At 43.4% G+C, this 18,401-nt stretch overlaps 1 protein-coding gene across 1 annotated transcript in view; it reads right to left on the reverse strand.

The window, feature by feature from the left end:
* LOC120055864 (partitioning defective 3 homolog) overlaps nucleotides 1-18,401 on the reverse strand; it is a 248,842-nt gene that overhangs the window by 14,119 nt on the left and 216,322 nt on the right. The window contains exon 24 of the mRNA XM_039003891.1: nucleotides 4,656-4,776. Within this exon, the coding sequence (XP_038859819.1) occupies nucleotides 4,656-4,776 (121 nt within the window). The remainder of the gene's footprint in view (nucleotides 1-4,655; nucleotides 4,777-18,401) is intronic.

Raw genomic sequence — 18,401 nt, forward strand, 5'->3', positions numbered from 1 at the left:
ATCCTCAGCAAAAAAAACTGAAATACATGATTTACTTGGGTATTCAGACCCTTTGCTAAGAGACTCGAAATTGAGCTCAGGTTCATCCTGTTTCCATTGATCATCCTTGACATGTTCCTACAATTTGATTGGAGTGCACCTGTGGTAAATTCAATTGATTGGACATGATTTGGAAAGGCATACAAATCAAATCAAATCACCTGTCTATACAAGGTCCCACAGTTGGCAGCACATGTAAGAGGGAAAACCAAGCCATGAGGTTGAAAGAATTGTCTGTAGAGCTCGGAGACAGGATTGTGTCGAGGCACAGATCTGGGAAGGGTTCTAAAACATTTCTGCAGAATTGAAGGTCCCCAAGAATACAGTGGTCTCCATCATTCTTAAATAGAAGAAGTTTGGAACCACCAAGACTCTTCCTAGAGCTGGCTGCCCGGCCAAACTGAGCAATCGGGGGAGAAGGGCCTTGGTCAGGGAGGTGACCAAGAACCTGATTGTCACTCTGACAGAGCACTAGAGTTCCTCTGTGGAGATGGGAGAACCTTCCAGAAGGACAACCATCTCTGCAGCACTCTACCAATCAGGCCTTTATGGTAGGGGGGCCAGACGGAAGCCACTCAGTAAAAGGCACATGACAGCTGCTTGGAGTTTCCCAAAAGGCAACCCTCAGACGATGAGAAACAAGATTCTCTGGTCTGATAAAACCAAGATTGGACTCTTTGGCCTGAATGCCAAGCGTCACGTTTGGTGGAATCCTGGCACCATCCCTACGGTGAAGCATGGTAGTGGCAGCATCATGCTGTGAGGATGTTTTTCAGCGGGAGGAACTTGAAGACTAGTCAGGATCGAGGAAAAGAAGAATGGAACAAAGTACGGAGAGATTCTTGATGAAAATCTGCTCCAGAGCACTCAGGAACACAGACTGGGGGTTAAGGTTCACCTTCCAACAGGACAATGACCCTAAGCACACAGCCAAGACAACGCAGGAGTGGCTTTGGGACAAGTCTCTGAATGTCCTTGAGTGGCCCAGTCAGAGCCTAGACTTAAACCCGATCTAACATCTCTGGAGAGACCTGAAAATAGATCCAACCTGACAGAGCTTGAGGATCTGCAGAGAAGAATGGGAGAAACTCCCCAAATACAGATGTGCCAAACCTATAGTGTCATACCCAAGAAGACCCAAGACTGTAATTCCTGCCAAAGGTGCTTCAACAAATGATTGAGTAAAAAAGTCTAAAAACCTGTTTTTGTTTTGTCATTATGGGGTATTGTGTGTAGATGGATGAGGGGGGAAAATGATTTAATCAATTTCAGAATAAGGCTGTAATGTAACAAAATGTGGAAAAAGTCAAGGGGTCTGTATACTTTCTGAAGGCACTCTATATGCACAGGGAGCATAATTGAGTTTTCAGCGACATATGTTACCATTTTCCATACTTTGGCAATCAGTATGGCAGGAAAAAAAAATCTAAGAACACAAAATTACTGTTGATTACTGTGCGGTTCTGTAAGACGTTGGTTATTCTGTTATTTTGAAATAAATTGTGATGGCAATCATGTCTGACTCCCTTCAACGGTGCAGTCATGGGAACAGGGTAACTTTGCTTTCTATCAGTAATGTAAATAAACAATGTGATGGTATTATCAAGGACTTTAAATCGGCAATCAGCAGTTGAAACAAAGTGATTTGGTAAAAAACTGAGTGTAGGGGCTGGAGAAATGTGACCACTCTCAAATTCACAGACAGAGCTATGGATGCAAGGACTGACCATCCATGATATCAAATGTCCAGTTTAAACATGTAGTGTTTGTTACATTTACATTGTTTACAAACATTGGAGTAAAACAAGCTTATATTTCGTGTTCTGATTGGGTACAACAGTTGAACTAAGCTCATGAGGCATTTATAAGTTATATCCCTCAGCAATCAATGACTACATATCATTCATTTATAAGTCAAAAAATGGATGAAGCAACTGCAGATTGCCCCTTTAATGACCATGCCTGAGTCCAAAATAGCACCCTATTCCCCTAAGGCTCTGGTCAGAAGTAGTGCACTATACAGGGAATAGGGTGCCATTTGGGACACACAATATGTACATGCTTGACTGTGTAGAGCAACAAAGCGCAGCTTGAAAGCCCTTTCCCACACACATTGCACACTCAGTGTCTCAAAACAAGACCAAGCTTTTTATTCGATTTATCATCATCACCTCTAAATGAAGCCCGGGGCTCGTATGTACGAATCGTCTCAGAGTAGGAGTGCTGATCTAGGATCAGTTCTGCATTTTAGATCACAATGAATGATCCTAGCTCAGTACTCCTACTCTGATACACCTAATTCATACAGCCCCAGAGGTCAATGGAGTCTGTTCATGAGCTCTCCACTTACAACTGTTAGAAAACTCATTCAAATCAATCCTTAGACAACGTAATATAAACGCCATATAAAGATTATAAAAACGGTACAGGTTGACAGTGTCTAAACCAGCACTAAAAACAACATCACACATATATAGGCGTAAGTGACGAAAGTTGAATTAGTACAAATGTACTTCATAACAATGTATAGGATTAATACAACGAAATATTTAAATATATACAGCAGTGGTTATAGGACAAAGACATATATATATACATAAAGTAGTGACTTTCAAACATTAGGCAAATTATTTTGCTGATAATTCATAATTTTACGTTGTAACAGACAGAATGTAAAATGTATACTTAAGGCATACTGCTGGTGTAATGGATGGAAGAATAGGACATAGTGCAGTCTTTATCTAGGAACCATATACCTTCAATTACATCATAGAAAGGTATTCTTTAAGAATTATCAAGGCATTTCCAATGTTTTCCAATTGTAATTGTTTGAATTATCACTCATCCTATTGTGGTGGCCATGCCATCAAAAGAGTACAAATTCAAAAAAATCCACAATGCCTGAACCTCTTCTCTAAAAAGGCACAGTTAAAAACCGACAATTGCGGGGGTGCTTTCTTATCACACAGAAAGCACCCCCGCAATCAGACACACAGACAGGAGTCCATTGGTCCATGAGAAGGTGGGCGGGTCCTTGTTTTGTGAGAGACAGACAGACAGACAGACCAACAGATGGCATTGATGGCAGATGGGATGAGAAGGGTGGTACGACGGGGGTGGTGGTCGTGACGGGTGGGGTTAGAGGTCAGGTGAGCGTGCCAGAGGGTCACATGCTCCTAGACGCATGCAGGTGGAGATGTTGGGTGCATCCAAAAAGGCACCCTATTTTCCATGTAGTGCACTACTTTTAACCAGGTCCCATAGGCCTCTAGCCAAAAGTAGTGCACTAAATATGGAATAGGGGGCCATTTGGGACTCAGCCGGTGTTGTAAGAGTTATTGGGTCGTTCCATATGATTTGAATGCCTTTCTGACTGCATCCCTTTTGATTTGAGCGGAACCTTCCATACATGTTTGCCTGTGGTAGACTTTTCTGACCTGAATGCCAAAACATTCAGGAGACCATTTTGCATACCCCACCATACCATGAGAAATCCATGTTTTCATCACTGAAAAGGATAAAAGGTTGAGTTTGATATTATTTAAAAGCTTACAAACAGGATTGTCAAAGTATTTTATAATTTGAACTTTGAGCACTTCTGGGTCACTCCACAAAGAGTGCCTTTCGCGTGCATCCCTTTGATATTTTATGTAGAATTTGTGCGCCAATATTGTATTTTAAAAGCCTGTTATATTAAATGAAGTGCTCTTTAATATATACCACATAGATAATTAAATACATACGAATTTTAATATTAATAAACACTAAAGGGCCAAAATTCAGCATTTTGACACGTCCCTCCATACACCCTCTCACTTCTAAGAATATTTTTACCCATTTTACCCCAACATTTCTACACGTTTTCACCATTATTCTAAAGCCCTAGTTATTTAGTTGCTGTGACAAAGTCATTTCTGAATATGATTATTTATTTTATGTTATTAGTGATTCTTTTAAGGTCAACCCTGTTACATGAACTGAACTCTCGTTTTAATATGGTAAAGAAAAGAAAAAAATACTTTGAACTAATAGCCAAATCATAGTGTAAAAGCAGGTGAGCCGGTCCTACTCCTTTCCTGGTGTATTGTGGTAGAAAACTGAGCGGATTGAGCACAACACCCTTTAACCAATAGATAAATACAGGCTAGAAATGTTTTAAAAATACAAAAATTGTGAAGCTAGAATTACATTTTCCCTCCCTGTTGGACACAACAAGCTTCCATTCCCCCTGTCACAAGTGTATTTATGGCTGATTTAAGATGAAGTCGCCAAACCTGTTACGGTCGTTGAAATCATATGGAACAACCCTATTAGAGAAGAGCCTGGGTTAGGTGGGAGACTCAGAGGAGTTAATGAGAAGAAGCTCCACAGGCTGAGGTTGTTCAGTCAGTGTCATACTGGACAGTCCATACTCAGGGCTGGCCCGGTGGTTGTGAGGTTAGTGGTAGTAGGAGGCTCCATGATGTAGCCAGCCAGCCAGCCAGCCAGGGTATTAGCAGCCCTCCTAGGCTGGCAGTGGTGGAGGTTGGTGGTGGTTAGTGAGGGGGTCCATGGAGGAGGTCCATGGAGAGCCAGGCAGGACCGACCTGGTTCTCAGCCCGGTCTCAGACACTCACCCAGGGCTGCTCGAAGCTGTAGGTGCGTCTCCGGTCTTCAGGGTCGTCGTCCCCCCTGGCCTGCTGGAACTCGTGCCTCAGCCGCTGTATCCGGTCGTGGTTGCTAGGCGCTAGTCTGTTGCTGCAAGGGGTTGAGAGTGAGAGAGGAAATACTACATGAGCATGGTGGTGACCCATTTGGAACAAGTCTGTGTCTCAAAATGGCACAACATTTCCTATATGGTACACTACTTTTGAGCAGAGCCTACAGTGCATTACATTAGGGAACAGTGTACCATTTGGGACTGTTTCTATCAGCATATGGTCCAATGGTCCAGAAACTGGACTGGACTGGACTGGACTGAAACTGGACTGTAAAACACAGTAGAGCGGCGTTTCCCAAACTCGGTCCACAGGACCCCAAAGTGGTGCACGTTTAGGCTTGTGCGCTAACACTACACAGCTGATTCAAATCAAAGCTTGATGATTAGTTGATTATTTGAATCAGCAGTGTATTGCTAGGGCCAAAAACCAAAATGTTCACCCCTTAGGGTCCCAAGGACAGAGTTTGGTAAACCCAGCAGTAAAGCCTCAAACATGAATCAAACTAATGTATACTAATGTATTATTCATAACCATGGAGTATGGTGTCCCTAATGGCACCATATCCCTTATATAGAGCACTACTTTTGACCAGAGCCCTATGAACTGTCAAGAGAATAGGGAGAATTTGGGACACAACCAAGAACAAAGCAAAGTAGTGTGAACAGTCGATAGTCAAGCTACATCCTCAGGCCACACATCACTCACCAACTTCCGTCCATTGTCTCTAAGCACACTCATAAACAACCACGGCCCATTAAAACACATCACCTGGCTTGTCTGCTTACTTATTAAACTGACCTTGGCCAGAGAGAAAGAGGTCCTCTGTAGCTCAGTTGGTAGAGCATGGCACTTGCCATGCCAGGATAGTGGGTTCGATTCCTGGGACCACCCATACGTAAAATGTATGCATGCATGATTAAGTCGATTTGGATAAAAGTGTCTGCTAAATGGCATATATTAAGTCTCTGCATTATACAGTAGAGCAGCCCTTGTCCCAGAAGCAGTGATGAAGATTAGGGCTGTTGCGGTGACACACCGGCAGTCAGGATGACAATAAAATTCCATGTGAGTCGTTGAGTCACGGTAATCTCCTCTTATGCACTCTGGACATGCTTTGGTAGTACCCAACTTGCTAACTACCATCATGTCCTCATGACCTGGTACTCTGGGCTCTATTGTCCCTCCATCAGGTCCTAATGACCTGGTACTCTGGGCTCTATTGTCCCTCCATCAGGTCCTAATGACCTGGTACTCAGGATGCTATTGTCCCTCCATCAGGTCCTAATGGCCTGGTACTCAGGGCTCTATTGTCCCTCCATCAGGTCCTAATGGCTTGGTAGTCAGGGCGCTATTGTCCCTCCATCAGGTCCTAATGGCCTGGTAGTCAGGGCTCTATTGTCCCTCCATCAGGTCCTAATGGCTTGGTAGTCAGGGCTCTATTGTTCCTCCATCAGGTCCTAATGGCCTGGTAGTCAGGGCTCTAACACCCATACGTATATACACTGCTCAAAAAAATAAAGGGAACACTTAAACAACATAATGTAACTCCAAGTCAATCACACTTCTGTGAAATCAAACTGTCCACTTAGGAAGCAACACTGATTGACAATAAATTTCACATGCTGTTGTGCAAATGGAATAGACAAAAGGTGGAAATTATAGGCAATTAGCAAGACACCCCCAATAAAGGAATGGTTCTGCAGGTGGTGACCACAGACCACCTCTCAGTTCCTATGCTTCCTGGCTGATGTTTTGGTCACTTTTGAATGCTGGCGGTGCTTTCACTCTAGTGGTAGCATGAGACGGAGTCTACAACCCACACAAGTGGCTCAGGTAGTGCAGTTCATCCAGGATGGCACATCAATGCGAGCTGTGGCAAAAAGGTTTGCTGTGTCTGTCAGCGTAGTGTCCAGAGCATGGAGGCGCTACCAGGAGACAGGCCAGTACATCAGGAGACGTGGAGGAGGCCGTAGGAGGGCAACAACCCAGCAGCAGGACCGCTACTTCCGCCTTTGTGCAAGGAGGTGCACTGCCAGAGCTGCAAAATGACCTCCAGCAGGCCACAAATGTGCATGTGTCTGCTCAAACGGTCAGAAACAGACTCCATGAGGGTGGTATGAGGGCCCGACGTCCACAGGTGGGGGTTGTGCTTACAGCCCAACACCGTGCAGGACGTTTGGCATTTGCCAGAGAACACCAAGATTGGCAAATTCGCCACTGGCGCCCTGTGCTCTTCACAGATGAAAGCAGGTTCACACTGAGCACATGTGACAGACGTGACAGAGTCTGGAGACGCCGTGGAGAACGTTCTGCTGCCTGCAACATCCTCCAGCATGACCGGGTTGGCGGTGGGTCAGTCATGGTGTGGGGTGGCATTTCTTTGTGGGGCCGCACAGGCCTCCATGTGCTCGCCAGAGGTAGCCTGACTGCCATTAGGTACCGAGATGAGATCCTCAGACCCCTTGTGAGACCATATGCTGACACATGCACATTTGTGGCCTGCTGGAGGTCATTTTGCAGGGCTCTGGCAGTGCACCTCCTTGCACAAAGGCGGAGGTAGCGGTCCTGCTGCTGGGTTGTTGCCCTCCTACGGCCTCCTCCACGTGTCCTGATGTACTGGCCTGTCTCCTGGTAGCGCCTCCATGCTCTGGACACTACGCTGACAGACACAGCAAACCTTTTTGCCACAGCTCGCATTGATGTGCCATCCTGGATGAACTGCACTACCTGAGCCACTTGTGTGGGTTGTAGACTCCGTCTCATGCTACCACTAGAGTGAAAGCACCGCCAGCATTCAAAAGTGACCAAAACATCAGCCAGGAAGCATAGGATCTGAGAAGTGGTCTGTGGTCACTACCTGCAGAACCATTCCTTTATTGGGGGTGTCTTGCTAATTGCCTATAATTTCCACCTTTTGTCTATTCCATTTGCACAACAGCATGTGAAATTTATTGTCAATCAGTGTTGCTTCCTAAGTGGACAGTTTGATTTCACAGAAGTGTGATTGACTTGGAGTTACATTGTCTTGTTTAAGTGTTCCCATTATTTTTTGGGGCAGTGTATTAATTAAACACCCATACGCATATTAAACACCCAGACGCATATTAATTAAACACCCATACGCATATTAATTAAACACCCAGACGCATATTAAACACCCATACACATATTAATTAAACACCCAGACGCATATTAATTAAACACCCATACGCATATTAATTAAACACCCAGACGCATATTAATTAAACATCCATACGCATATTAATTAAACACCCAGACGCATATTAGAGCTTATGCATACACATATACCTATATATGCCCAAGCGTGAAAAAGAAAACTGATTTAAAATTGAGATTGTGCCGTTATACAATACATATTACACATGGCAGAATAACATTATAAAAAAAGTTATTTAAGATGTCTTTGATTCATAATAGGTCAAGCCTATACTCCAAATTTAAACAAATTCTAGTAATCGCCTTTGAGTGTGGCCTGTATTATTCTGTATTCTGGATGGACTGGTTACCTTATGCTATTCTCCAATAACCGGAGTGGTCTATCCAGCATGAATGGAAACAAACCTGTGGGACAGTGACCTCCATTTGCTATTGGAGTGCATACGGATGACTTTTTCCCTTGCCCCTGTTCGTACCCATTTGATAATGATAATTGTACATATTAGTAAAGACAATATTACATTGAGAATAGTCTGATGGGTGATAATATGATCACTTGATGAGAGAACAGTTTGTGCAGCCTGAGGCAAGGAACAGAGCGCAAGATTTTTTTGCGACGTTCTTAAATCATCAATAGCCTTTATTCGTACCATGAGGCCCATTACATGTTTTGATTTATAAGACATTCTAAGGTTTGTATCTCTCACAAGTACAGTTGCCAAATAACTCAATCTAGCGTATAGGACCTGTTTCAAATGATCACTTTTACACTCTACATAGCCTTCATCTGCGCACTCGCTCCGGAATGGGAAAAATATCCTATCTATTTTATTCAGCTAAGTTCAATTATATTCCTCTAACTATAAAATCATATAATATAAAATAACGGCATAGGACTTATAAGCATAACGTGTCTACTAAATGAACAAGACTACAGCATGCAGCATAGCCTTGATAACATCCAGTAGGCAAACTCATATTCTGTCCTTCTGATATACATTTTCTTCATTAGGTTTCTTTAGACTTACCTAAAATAAATACTGGATATATTGTGATGGTGAATATTAAATTGATTTATTAGACTTTAATGTTTTTAAATGTAGATGTTCCAAAGGCACATCAGCGGCTTGTATGAGCGGAGGCCTGGAGATGCTAAATGTGTTTATGTTAATTAGGGTCAATTACCGTGAGACCGGCGGTCTTTAGCATGACAATAAGAGAGCCAGAGAGAGAGACAGAGGGGAGAGAGATAGGACGCCCAGCTATATACATGGAGGTCATCTGTGGTCCCCTGGAGTGAAGCTAATTCAAACCTGACATCATCTCTGTTAGACTACCACTCTGAACAGCCCTGTCAGGTGACTAGAGAGCATCAGCAGGAGAGAGATCAGAAGTTGACTTTTCAACTTTCAAACACAGCCAGTAACTTTCCTGGACATCCTTTTATGATCTCTTTAAAAGCCCCCAAAAAGGCCAGCTCTTAAAACTCTCCTGTCTCAGGAGGTCCTATAAAATAACCTTACAACATCCCAATCATTAACAACAAAGCATTGCTTCCAAAAACCAGACAACTGAAACAGACAGACACATTGAAGGCTGTTTGGGGATCTATGAAATAACCTCATACGTTATCTCAATCATTACCAAAAAAAGCATTGGATCAATACCTAAATCATTACTGACAAACATTGGTTCCATAACCATAGAACATATCCATTAAGCCTGTTTAGGGTAGGAAACTCCCATGTGTGATCTGTCAAATCACTGTGATATTTAACTCAGCCATATCCCCTTTGAACACATATGACCCCGGGGCACCATGTGTGACCCTGCCTATAGGTCACAGCACCATCAGCGTTCAGGACAACAGAATGCCTTTATTAGATATTAGCCTGCCATGCAACCTGTGAACAGATGACTCAGAGCACTGGGCTATTCCCTATGTAGTGCACTACCTATGACCAGGGCCCATTAGTCTCTGGTCAAACATAGTACACTAAGTAGGGAATAGGGTGCAATTTGGGAGCACCATAGGATATATATATATTTTTAAACAGTTATTGCTTAGAATGATAGTTTTGAAGCACTGTCGTTTTTCACAATACTGGGGCTGGCTAATATTGAATTGGAAAAAGTGTGTGTGTCTCAGTGTGTGTGTGTGTGTGTGTGTGTGTGTGTGTGTGTGTCTGTCAGTGTGTGTGTACACTACTCTACATCATAACACTATGAAATGGAACAGAAATGTTTGGATGTTTCAATGTACCCCTCGGTATCACCCAATAAGCCTTTAAAAAGGGATTTAAATTATTAAGCAACACAGGATTTTTAAAAGGCTTTCCTTCACTGACAGAAAACTAAATCAACCATAGAAAGTAACAAAAGAGAGTTAAGGAAATATCCTGCAGTGAGGTGAGGGAGATTTAACATTAGAGTTTCATCCTATGGACAAGCTCACTCAATATCTGCTGCTGTGTCTGGCCTGAAAGGTCAGCGTTTACAGACTTTGGCCTCTGGGGCTCAATAACAACAGACTTGGGCCGCATCCCAAACGGCACCCTATTCTTTGCGTTTAATCCCTGGCTGTAAAAGCCATGGGCCCTGGTCAAAAGTAGTGCACTACATAGCGAGCCATTTGGGACTCAGCCTTGGCCTGGCAGGTGACTGGTAAGCTATTTATTTCATGTTATGATAGGATGTGCCCTTTAAGTTTTGTCTGTGGCTTTAAGCTTGGTCAGGACTAGGACAGTAAGAGGCTACGACTTCAGCAGAACAAAATAATGCCTACAGCCAAACAAAACAACTTCAAAAACATGATTGGCGGCCCAGAGAGTCACACCAGTCCGGCCTTGACCGGGAGGAGTCGGTGGAGCTGTCCCCCAGGTGCTGACTCACGTCTGTGTGGCTCTGGGTGAACGTAAAGACGTACAGGACTCTCATTATTTCCACTCAAAATGGACAGCAGATGTTCGCAGCCATAAATCTAAAACCTGAAACTCTGGTTTGGGAGGTACAGAGAAAAGTGACGGGTCAAACTTTGAGCCATTGACCAAAACTCAACTCCTTGAGTTTTGGTCAAAAGGAGCCGTCACATTAGCCTGGTCGCAGATTTGTTGGTGTTGTCTTGGGTGGCTATGCAACACAAACAGATAATGACCATAGGAAGTTGGCTAGACAGTACAAACAGATCATGAAACCAGGCTACTGTCACATCGCATCCCTCCCCAAGGAGGTCAAAATCAAAGGCTGTCTATAGGGGAGCCCCTACAGTAGAATGTAAAGTACAGTAAATGACAGTAGCAGCTGATCCAAAGGCTCCTAATCCCCTGGATTAAATCTGAATGGCCTCTTTCAGAGCTCCTCTTCCTTCCCAGCCTCAGGACACAACGGGAGCATCTCACAGATAGAAATGGTACACGGCAGCAATGGAAAACACCCATCCTGATCATATTAATATGGGGTGAGTTGGAGACCATGGTTCTTACTGGACTCCAGAGGGACGGAAAGAGTACCACTGGGAGCGACTGAGGCTTTACGAATCCAACTCTGGATGAGCAGATCATCCCTGTTCAATCCCAGGCTGTAAAAGCCAGCTGCTGTTCTGTCAATCTCACCACCAGCCGTCAGCTATTTCTATGCACCGTTCTTTTTTTTTTCTCTTTTTTAAATTTTTTTTTACCTCCTTTTCTCCCCAAATTCATGGTATCCAATTGTTAGTAATTACTATCTTGTCTCATCACTACAACTCCCGTACGGGCTCGGGAGAGACGAAGGTCGAAAGCCATGCGTCCTCCGAAACACAACCCAACCAAGCCGCACTGCTTCTTAATACAGCGCGCCTCCAACCCGGAAGCCAGCCGCACCAATGTGTCGGAGGAAACACCGTGCACCTGGCTACCTTGGTTAGCGCGCACTGCGCCCGGCCCGCCACAGGAGTCGCTGGTGAGCGATGAGACAAGGATATCCCTACCGGCCAAACCCTCCCTAACCCGGACGACGCTAGGCCAATTGTGCGTCGCCCCACGGACCTCCCGGTCACTAACCCGACCACTGCGCCAACCGGGAGACCTCTATGCACTGTTCTTACTTGACAAATGAACTCACATTTTTGTCTGTGTTGTGCGTGTAAATTAATGTATGCTATTTTCTTGGCCAAGGCTCACTTGAAATAAATCTTCAAACTAAATGTAGCTTCCCTGGTTAAATAAAATAGAAATACAAATAAAAGCAGACAACAGAAGTCACATATGATTATGGGATCCTTAGGATGGAGACAGACATTGTTATGATGAAGACCCTTGTGGCGAGTGGTGTGCCCTTGGTTTAGGGGGAACGCAATAGGGACCTTCCTTCTTAAACTGAGAGGAAGAGAACACATCTCTTTTGCTGCGTTCACACAGGCAGCCCAATTCTGATACTTTCCCCAATTATTGGCAACAAATCTGATCTGATTGGTCAAAACACCAATTAGTGGCAAAAGATCAGATTTGGGGTACCTGTGTAAAACACAGCCTTTGACAGACTAGCTCGATAGAACCCGTGTGTGCATTTTGGCCCTCTATGACATGTTAGAGCACCACCACAAGAAGGGGAAAAACATGGTGAACTAAAATCCTTATCAAGCATCCATTGCTGCATTTTGGTATTTTATTCAGATCCCCATTAGCTGTTGCAATAGCAGTAGCTACTCTTACTGGTGTCCACACAAAACATGAAATAATACAGAACTACATACATTTTAACATACATTTTAAATTTCACATATAGCCTATATATCAGTACATACAAACAATATCTAGGTCAAATAGGGGAGAGGTATTGTGCCGTGAGGTGCTGCTTTATCTGTTTTTTGAAAGCAGGTTTGCTGTTCATTTTAGCAATCTTTGATGCAAGGAAGTTCCATAATAGTGAAGTTTTCTTGAATTTGTTCTGGATTTGGGGACTGTGAAAAGACCCCTGATGGCATGTCTGGTAGGGTAAGTGTGTGTATCAGTGCTGCGTAACAATGAAAATAATTTGGAATTTTCAACATATGAATGTTTCTTACAAAAACAAGAAGTGATGCAGTCAGTCTCTCTACTTTTAGCCAAGAGAGACTGGCATGTATAGTATTGATATAAGCCCTCTGATTACATTGAAGAGCAAGATGCTGCTCTGTTCTGGGCCAGCTGCAGTTTTTATTGGTCCTTCTTTGCAGCACCTGACCACGTGACTGGGCAATAATCAAGATAAGACAGAACTAGAGCCTGCAGGACTTGCTTTGTTGAGTGTGGTGTCAAAAAAGATGAGTATTTCTTTATCAAGGACAGACCTCTTCCCAACTTCGCAACCACTAAATCAAAATGTTTTGACCATGACTGTTTACAATCCAAGGTAACACCAAGTCATTTAGTCTCCTCAACTTGTACAACAACCGCACCATTCATTACCAGACTCAGCAGAGGTCTAGAATTTACGGAATGATTTGTACCAAATACAATGCTCTTATTTTTTTAGAGAGATTAAGGACTAGTTTATTATTAGTTATGATTGGTGGGATCATAATCATATTAGGGGGCGGTATATATATATTACAGTAAGTGCCTTTCTGACAGGCGTGATTGGTCCATTAACTGGTTGACTGATTTGAGGTGATGGATGGGGGCTCCCATGAACCCTAGGCCTAGAGAGACAGTGGAGTGTGGGCGGTGCATTCAGCCATGTTCCACCCAGGCCCTTACTTTTGGCAGCGTCACAAATGTCACCCGCTTCCCTATATCCTACACTACTTTGGGCCCTGGACGAAAGTAGTGAACTATGAAGAGAATTGGGTGCCAGTTGGGACGCAGGCTTTATCTCTCTGTTACAACCCCCCACCACCACCACCACCACCACCACCACCACCATCCATCACACACGACATCTCACCAGTCGATCATGGCCTTGACAGCAGGCCATTATGGCAGAGCTCTATGACTGTGATGGTGCACAGTAGGGGTTGAGCAGTGTTAATACTGTATTCACATGCTCATTTTGCACCTCTATTGTTGCCTGTGCTTTCCAGTGTATTTATCTAGTGATGTGTAACAGATTCCTAGGGCCTGAAGGCTACTGTTCTATGAACAATTTTGGAGGCCTAGATATTACACTATTGTCTGCTTGGTGAAACAGTAGACGTTATATAGTACAATGAAACATGCATGAGATGCACTGTCTGTATGGTACAGCAGGGATCTGAGATACGGCACTGATGAGACATAGATAGCAAGGCATGCTTAGAACGCTCCCTTCCTGGTAAAAGGAGAGACAATGTTACCAATGGAGGACAAGCAGTTCCATGTATTTGCTTGTTGTAACCTAGCACACCATTGATAGGTTGGTTTGTAAAGCATGACATTGGCCAGAAATTAAAAGCGACCTGTACCATGTTACACACATTATTGCTCCTGGCGGCGCCATAAGCCTGAAATGGAAAACCCACTTCACCATCTCTCTCCATGGCAGTACAATTTAGTGCGAGTAAATATCAGGCACATATTGTAATTCAGTCTCAGACATTCAGACAGCAGTTGCTCTGGAAATATATTGATACGTTGTAAAAGTGAAATGCCACTTAAATCTATCCCATTATTTCTGTGGATTCCAATGTTTACAGTCGAGGAGGTTACACGTGGTTGCAGCCAATGGGATGGCTATTACTGTAACCTAGTGCTATTGGAGCAATGGAAGCTTGGCTGCGGATGGCGACTGTTGGAAATGTACATGTGTTTTGGTTAATTGTTGGGTTGTATAGCCATGGCTTTGTTTTGCCATTTCATAACTAAATGAAACGGGTCCTTTGCACTTAATGGCCGTGATGATAAAACACAAAAAGGTGACATTTTGTCATCCTAATTGAATATAGTTGAATATAAACATAGCATTCTAAAAGTAGTAAATAATTAATCACATTCAAATTATGACTTCTTGATTTATGTTGGGCTGAAATGTGTCCTGCCTTGAATCTTTCAAGGAGCTCCCGTGGAGCTGGATGGTAGCTGTGCCAGTGTTTGGCCAGGAGAGGCAGAGCCAGTGTCCAAAATGGCACCCTACATAGAGTAATACTTATTACCACAGCCCTATGGACCCTATAAAAGGAATAGGGTGCCATTTGGAACGCACAGGGTATTTTATCAGTATGAGTATGCTCTCTCCGTATTTTATTCTGATGTACACAGATAAAGACAGGTGGCAGTGTGTGTTGACTCTGGGCCAGAGGCACTGCCCTTTGAGGAGAGGGTATGTTTTGAGCCGCGTCTGAGAACCTTTGGAACGTGCATACAGAGTCTAATTTGGCCTGGGTCATGGACACTAGCTGAATCCATTAGCCTTGGGTCCTCTGGCCCACTGAGCAAGTAGATATTTCAAAATACTCGGTTTAGCTGTCTATCTTCCTCTCAGTGGAGAACAAACTAGACCAAACACATTATGACCTGGGTTTCTACCTCAAATGTACTGCATTTGATTGAATAACTAGTCTAGGCCTGTGTGTGATGACTTTGGTATTGATCAGTCTCTACTGCAAATGAAGACTCAATGCAACTTCATCACCGTAATTATCCCAGATAATCCCGAGATGATCTTTTATACCAGGAAGTAAACTGACATAACGAGTAAAAAAAATCCTTACTTTTTAGCGACATCGTGCAGAATATAGACAGAGGCGTACGGAGTATCTAATCTACATAGAGTATCGACAGGTCTAAACAGCAGTCTTCGTGAGGACTCAAAGGATTTAAACTACTCTCAGCTGGGTCCCAGTAGCAGATAGTCAGTATGTTAGTCACGCTCCCTACTAAGGCCATCAGTCAGTGAGTCTCTCAGTGGATGTTTTGAGGAGCGCTCGATCAATACAACTAGATTATCAGATTTTGCATCTCGCCTAATTTTCCTTTGTGAGAGGATGTAAGGCCCGCTTCCCTCCATCTGATAACATGACTCAACCAACTGCTACAGCTGCCGCTGGCTTTGGACCTATACTGGTTTCCTCATCAGCTGCGTACATCAGGAAGTACAGTACATCAGCAAATGTTTGTTCTATAGTCATATTGTAGTTAGCAAAACAGTCACATCTCCGGGGATAAATCCCAGAGAATTAATCTGTTTAATTAAATGTTTAATTAAAATGGTTGAATTTTAATTAAGAATCAAGTCGATGATTTTATTAGAAATTCACATTTAAGGATTATTCTCTGATGCGGTAAAATAGCCATCAAACCACACATTGAGTCCCAATGGAATATTCCCCTGTTCTAACAGAACATTCCCCTGTTCTACCGACTGTACACCTTCCTTCATTTCCATGCAAACAGAGGTCTGTTTTCAGTAAATCAGATACTGCAAATCCATTTAGATACTTTTTTGCTTTCAGGACAAAATACTGATGAATTAAGATTTAAATGTTCATAGCATTGTTGAATTGCCTTGCGTTAGTAAGTCCATAGTGACCCTACCTCGCCTGCAAGGCTTAGGGATGATATGTTTCCTTAAGGACGTGCTGTCTTAAACCGATACTGCTGTGGAGAATGTCAAGAGAATAAGAAGGGTTGTGAGAAAGGGTACGCCACTCTATAGGGCCCTGGTCTAGAGTAGTGCACTATATAGGGAACAGGGTGCCATTTGGGACACTTTCACGAGCCCTCTCCATGCATAATGTAATGGTGACCATTCTAGTGCTGATTGAGAGACAGACGGGAGCACAAAGGTGGCTGGTCTGTTTGGAGGGCTGTTTACAAAGACAATGAGTATGACTATGGGTGGAGGGGCATGTACGTATGTTTCTTCTACTGGATCATGGAATGCATATATGACTCAATGGGGAAGTCAATCTAGAGAGATGTTCAGATGGACATTCTGTGGACAACCTAAGTGGACACTCCCCCGTGGACACTCCCCCGTGGACACTCCAAGCAGCACAGTCTGACAGTGAAAGGGAAAGGGGGCCACAGTATGAAGCCTACGTTAGCCATTTCACATATCATGATCTGGGCTTTTAGCTGAAGCTTATCTGGATATACTCTGAAGAAGGGCGACATTATTAACATAAATGAAAAGCGGATTCCAGTCATCAATACTATGCAATGAAAGAGATGATCCTTTCCAAAGCAGCAACAGATGAGAGGCCCATATGTCTGGGCTATAAGGCGACCGAAGCCAAAGGAAATATCAAGAGCGAGGATAAAGGATAAATAGAACTCTAATGTGAATTCTGGAATGGAATGGGGGAAGGCCTGACTGATAGTGTAATTCTAATGCACACTGATAACTTCAGCACGCGGCGGGCGATGGTGGCAGAGGGAGGAAATCAAATTGAAGCTGTCCAATTTCCAGGCTGGATCATCAGCGCTCTGAACACTATGGCTTTTCCGTTTCTCAGTCCCCCCAAAAAATAGGGAGTGACTGATGGCACTTTCAGGGTAATAGTTCCCCATTTCAGAGACGTTAAAGGAATACTTCAGGACTTTAGCATGTCTCTGCACGCAGACATAAAAAACGTATCCCAAGAGTTAATCTGACTCTGGGGAAGTAGACAACGGGCTTCATTGGCAAAATTCTGAAGTATCTCTTTAATGTCAGCAGAGTCCGAGAAAGCCTAGCTAGCATCTGATATATAATGATTTAGTCAAATTATAGGACATTACGGGGCATTATCTGATTGTCATATTTTGCTGATGATTGTTAAATACAGTTGAAGTCGGAAGTTTACATACACCTTAGCCAAATACATTTAAACTCAGTTTTTCACAATTCCTGACATTTTATCCTAGTAATAATTCCCTACCTTAGGTCAGTTAGGATCACCACTTTATTTTAAGAATGTGAAATGTCAGAATAATAGCAGAGAGAAAGATTTATTTCAGCTTTCATTTCTTACATGCACCAAATTAGTATTTGGTAGCATTGCCTTTCAATTGTTTAACTTGGGTCAAATGTTTCGGGAAGCCTTCCACAAGCTTCCCACAATAAGTTGGGTGAATTTTGGCCCATTCCTCCTGACAGAGCTGGTGTAACTGAGTCAGGTTTGTAGGCCTCCTTGCTCGCACACGCTTTTTCAGTTCTGCCCACACATTTTCAATGGGATTGAGGTCAGGGCTTTGTGATGGCCACTCCAACACCTTGACTTTCTTGTCCTTAAGCCATTTTGCCACAACTTTGGATGTATGCTTGGGGTCATTATCCAATTGGAAGACCATTTGCGACCATGCTTTAACTTCCTGACTGATGTCTTGAGATGTTGCTTCAATATATTCACATCATTTTCTTGCCTCATGATGCCATCTATTTTGTGAAGTGCACCAGTCCCTCCTGCAGCAAAGCACCCCCACAACATGATGCTGCCACCCCCTTGCTTCGCGGTTGGGATGGTGTTCTTCGGCTTGCAAGCCTCCCCCTTTTTGCTCCAAACATAACAATGGTCATTATGGCCAAACAGTTCTATTTTTGTTTCATCAGACCAGAGGACATTTCTCC

The sequence above is a fragment of the Salvelinus namaycush genome, chromosome 11, assembly GCF_016432855.1.
Source record: "Salvelinus namaycush isolate Seneca chromosome 11, SaNama_1.0, whole genome shotgun sequence".
NCBI lineage: Eukaryota > Metazoa > Chordata > Actinopteri > Salmoniformes > Salmonidae > Salvelinus > Salvelinus namaycush.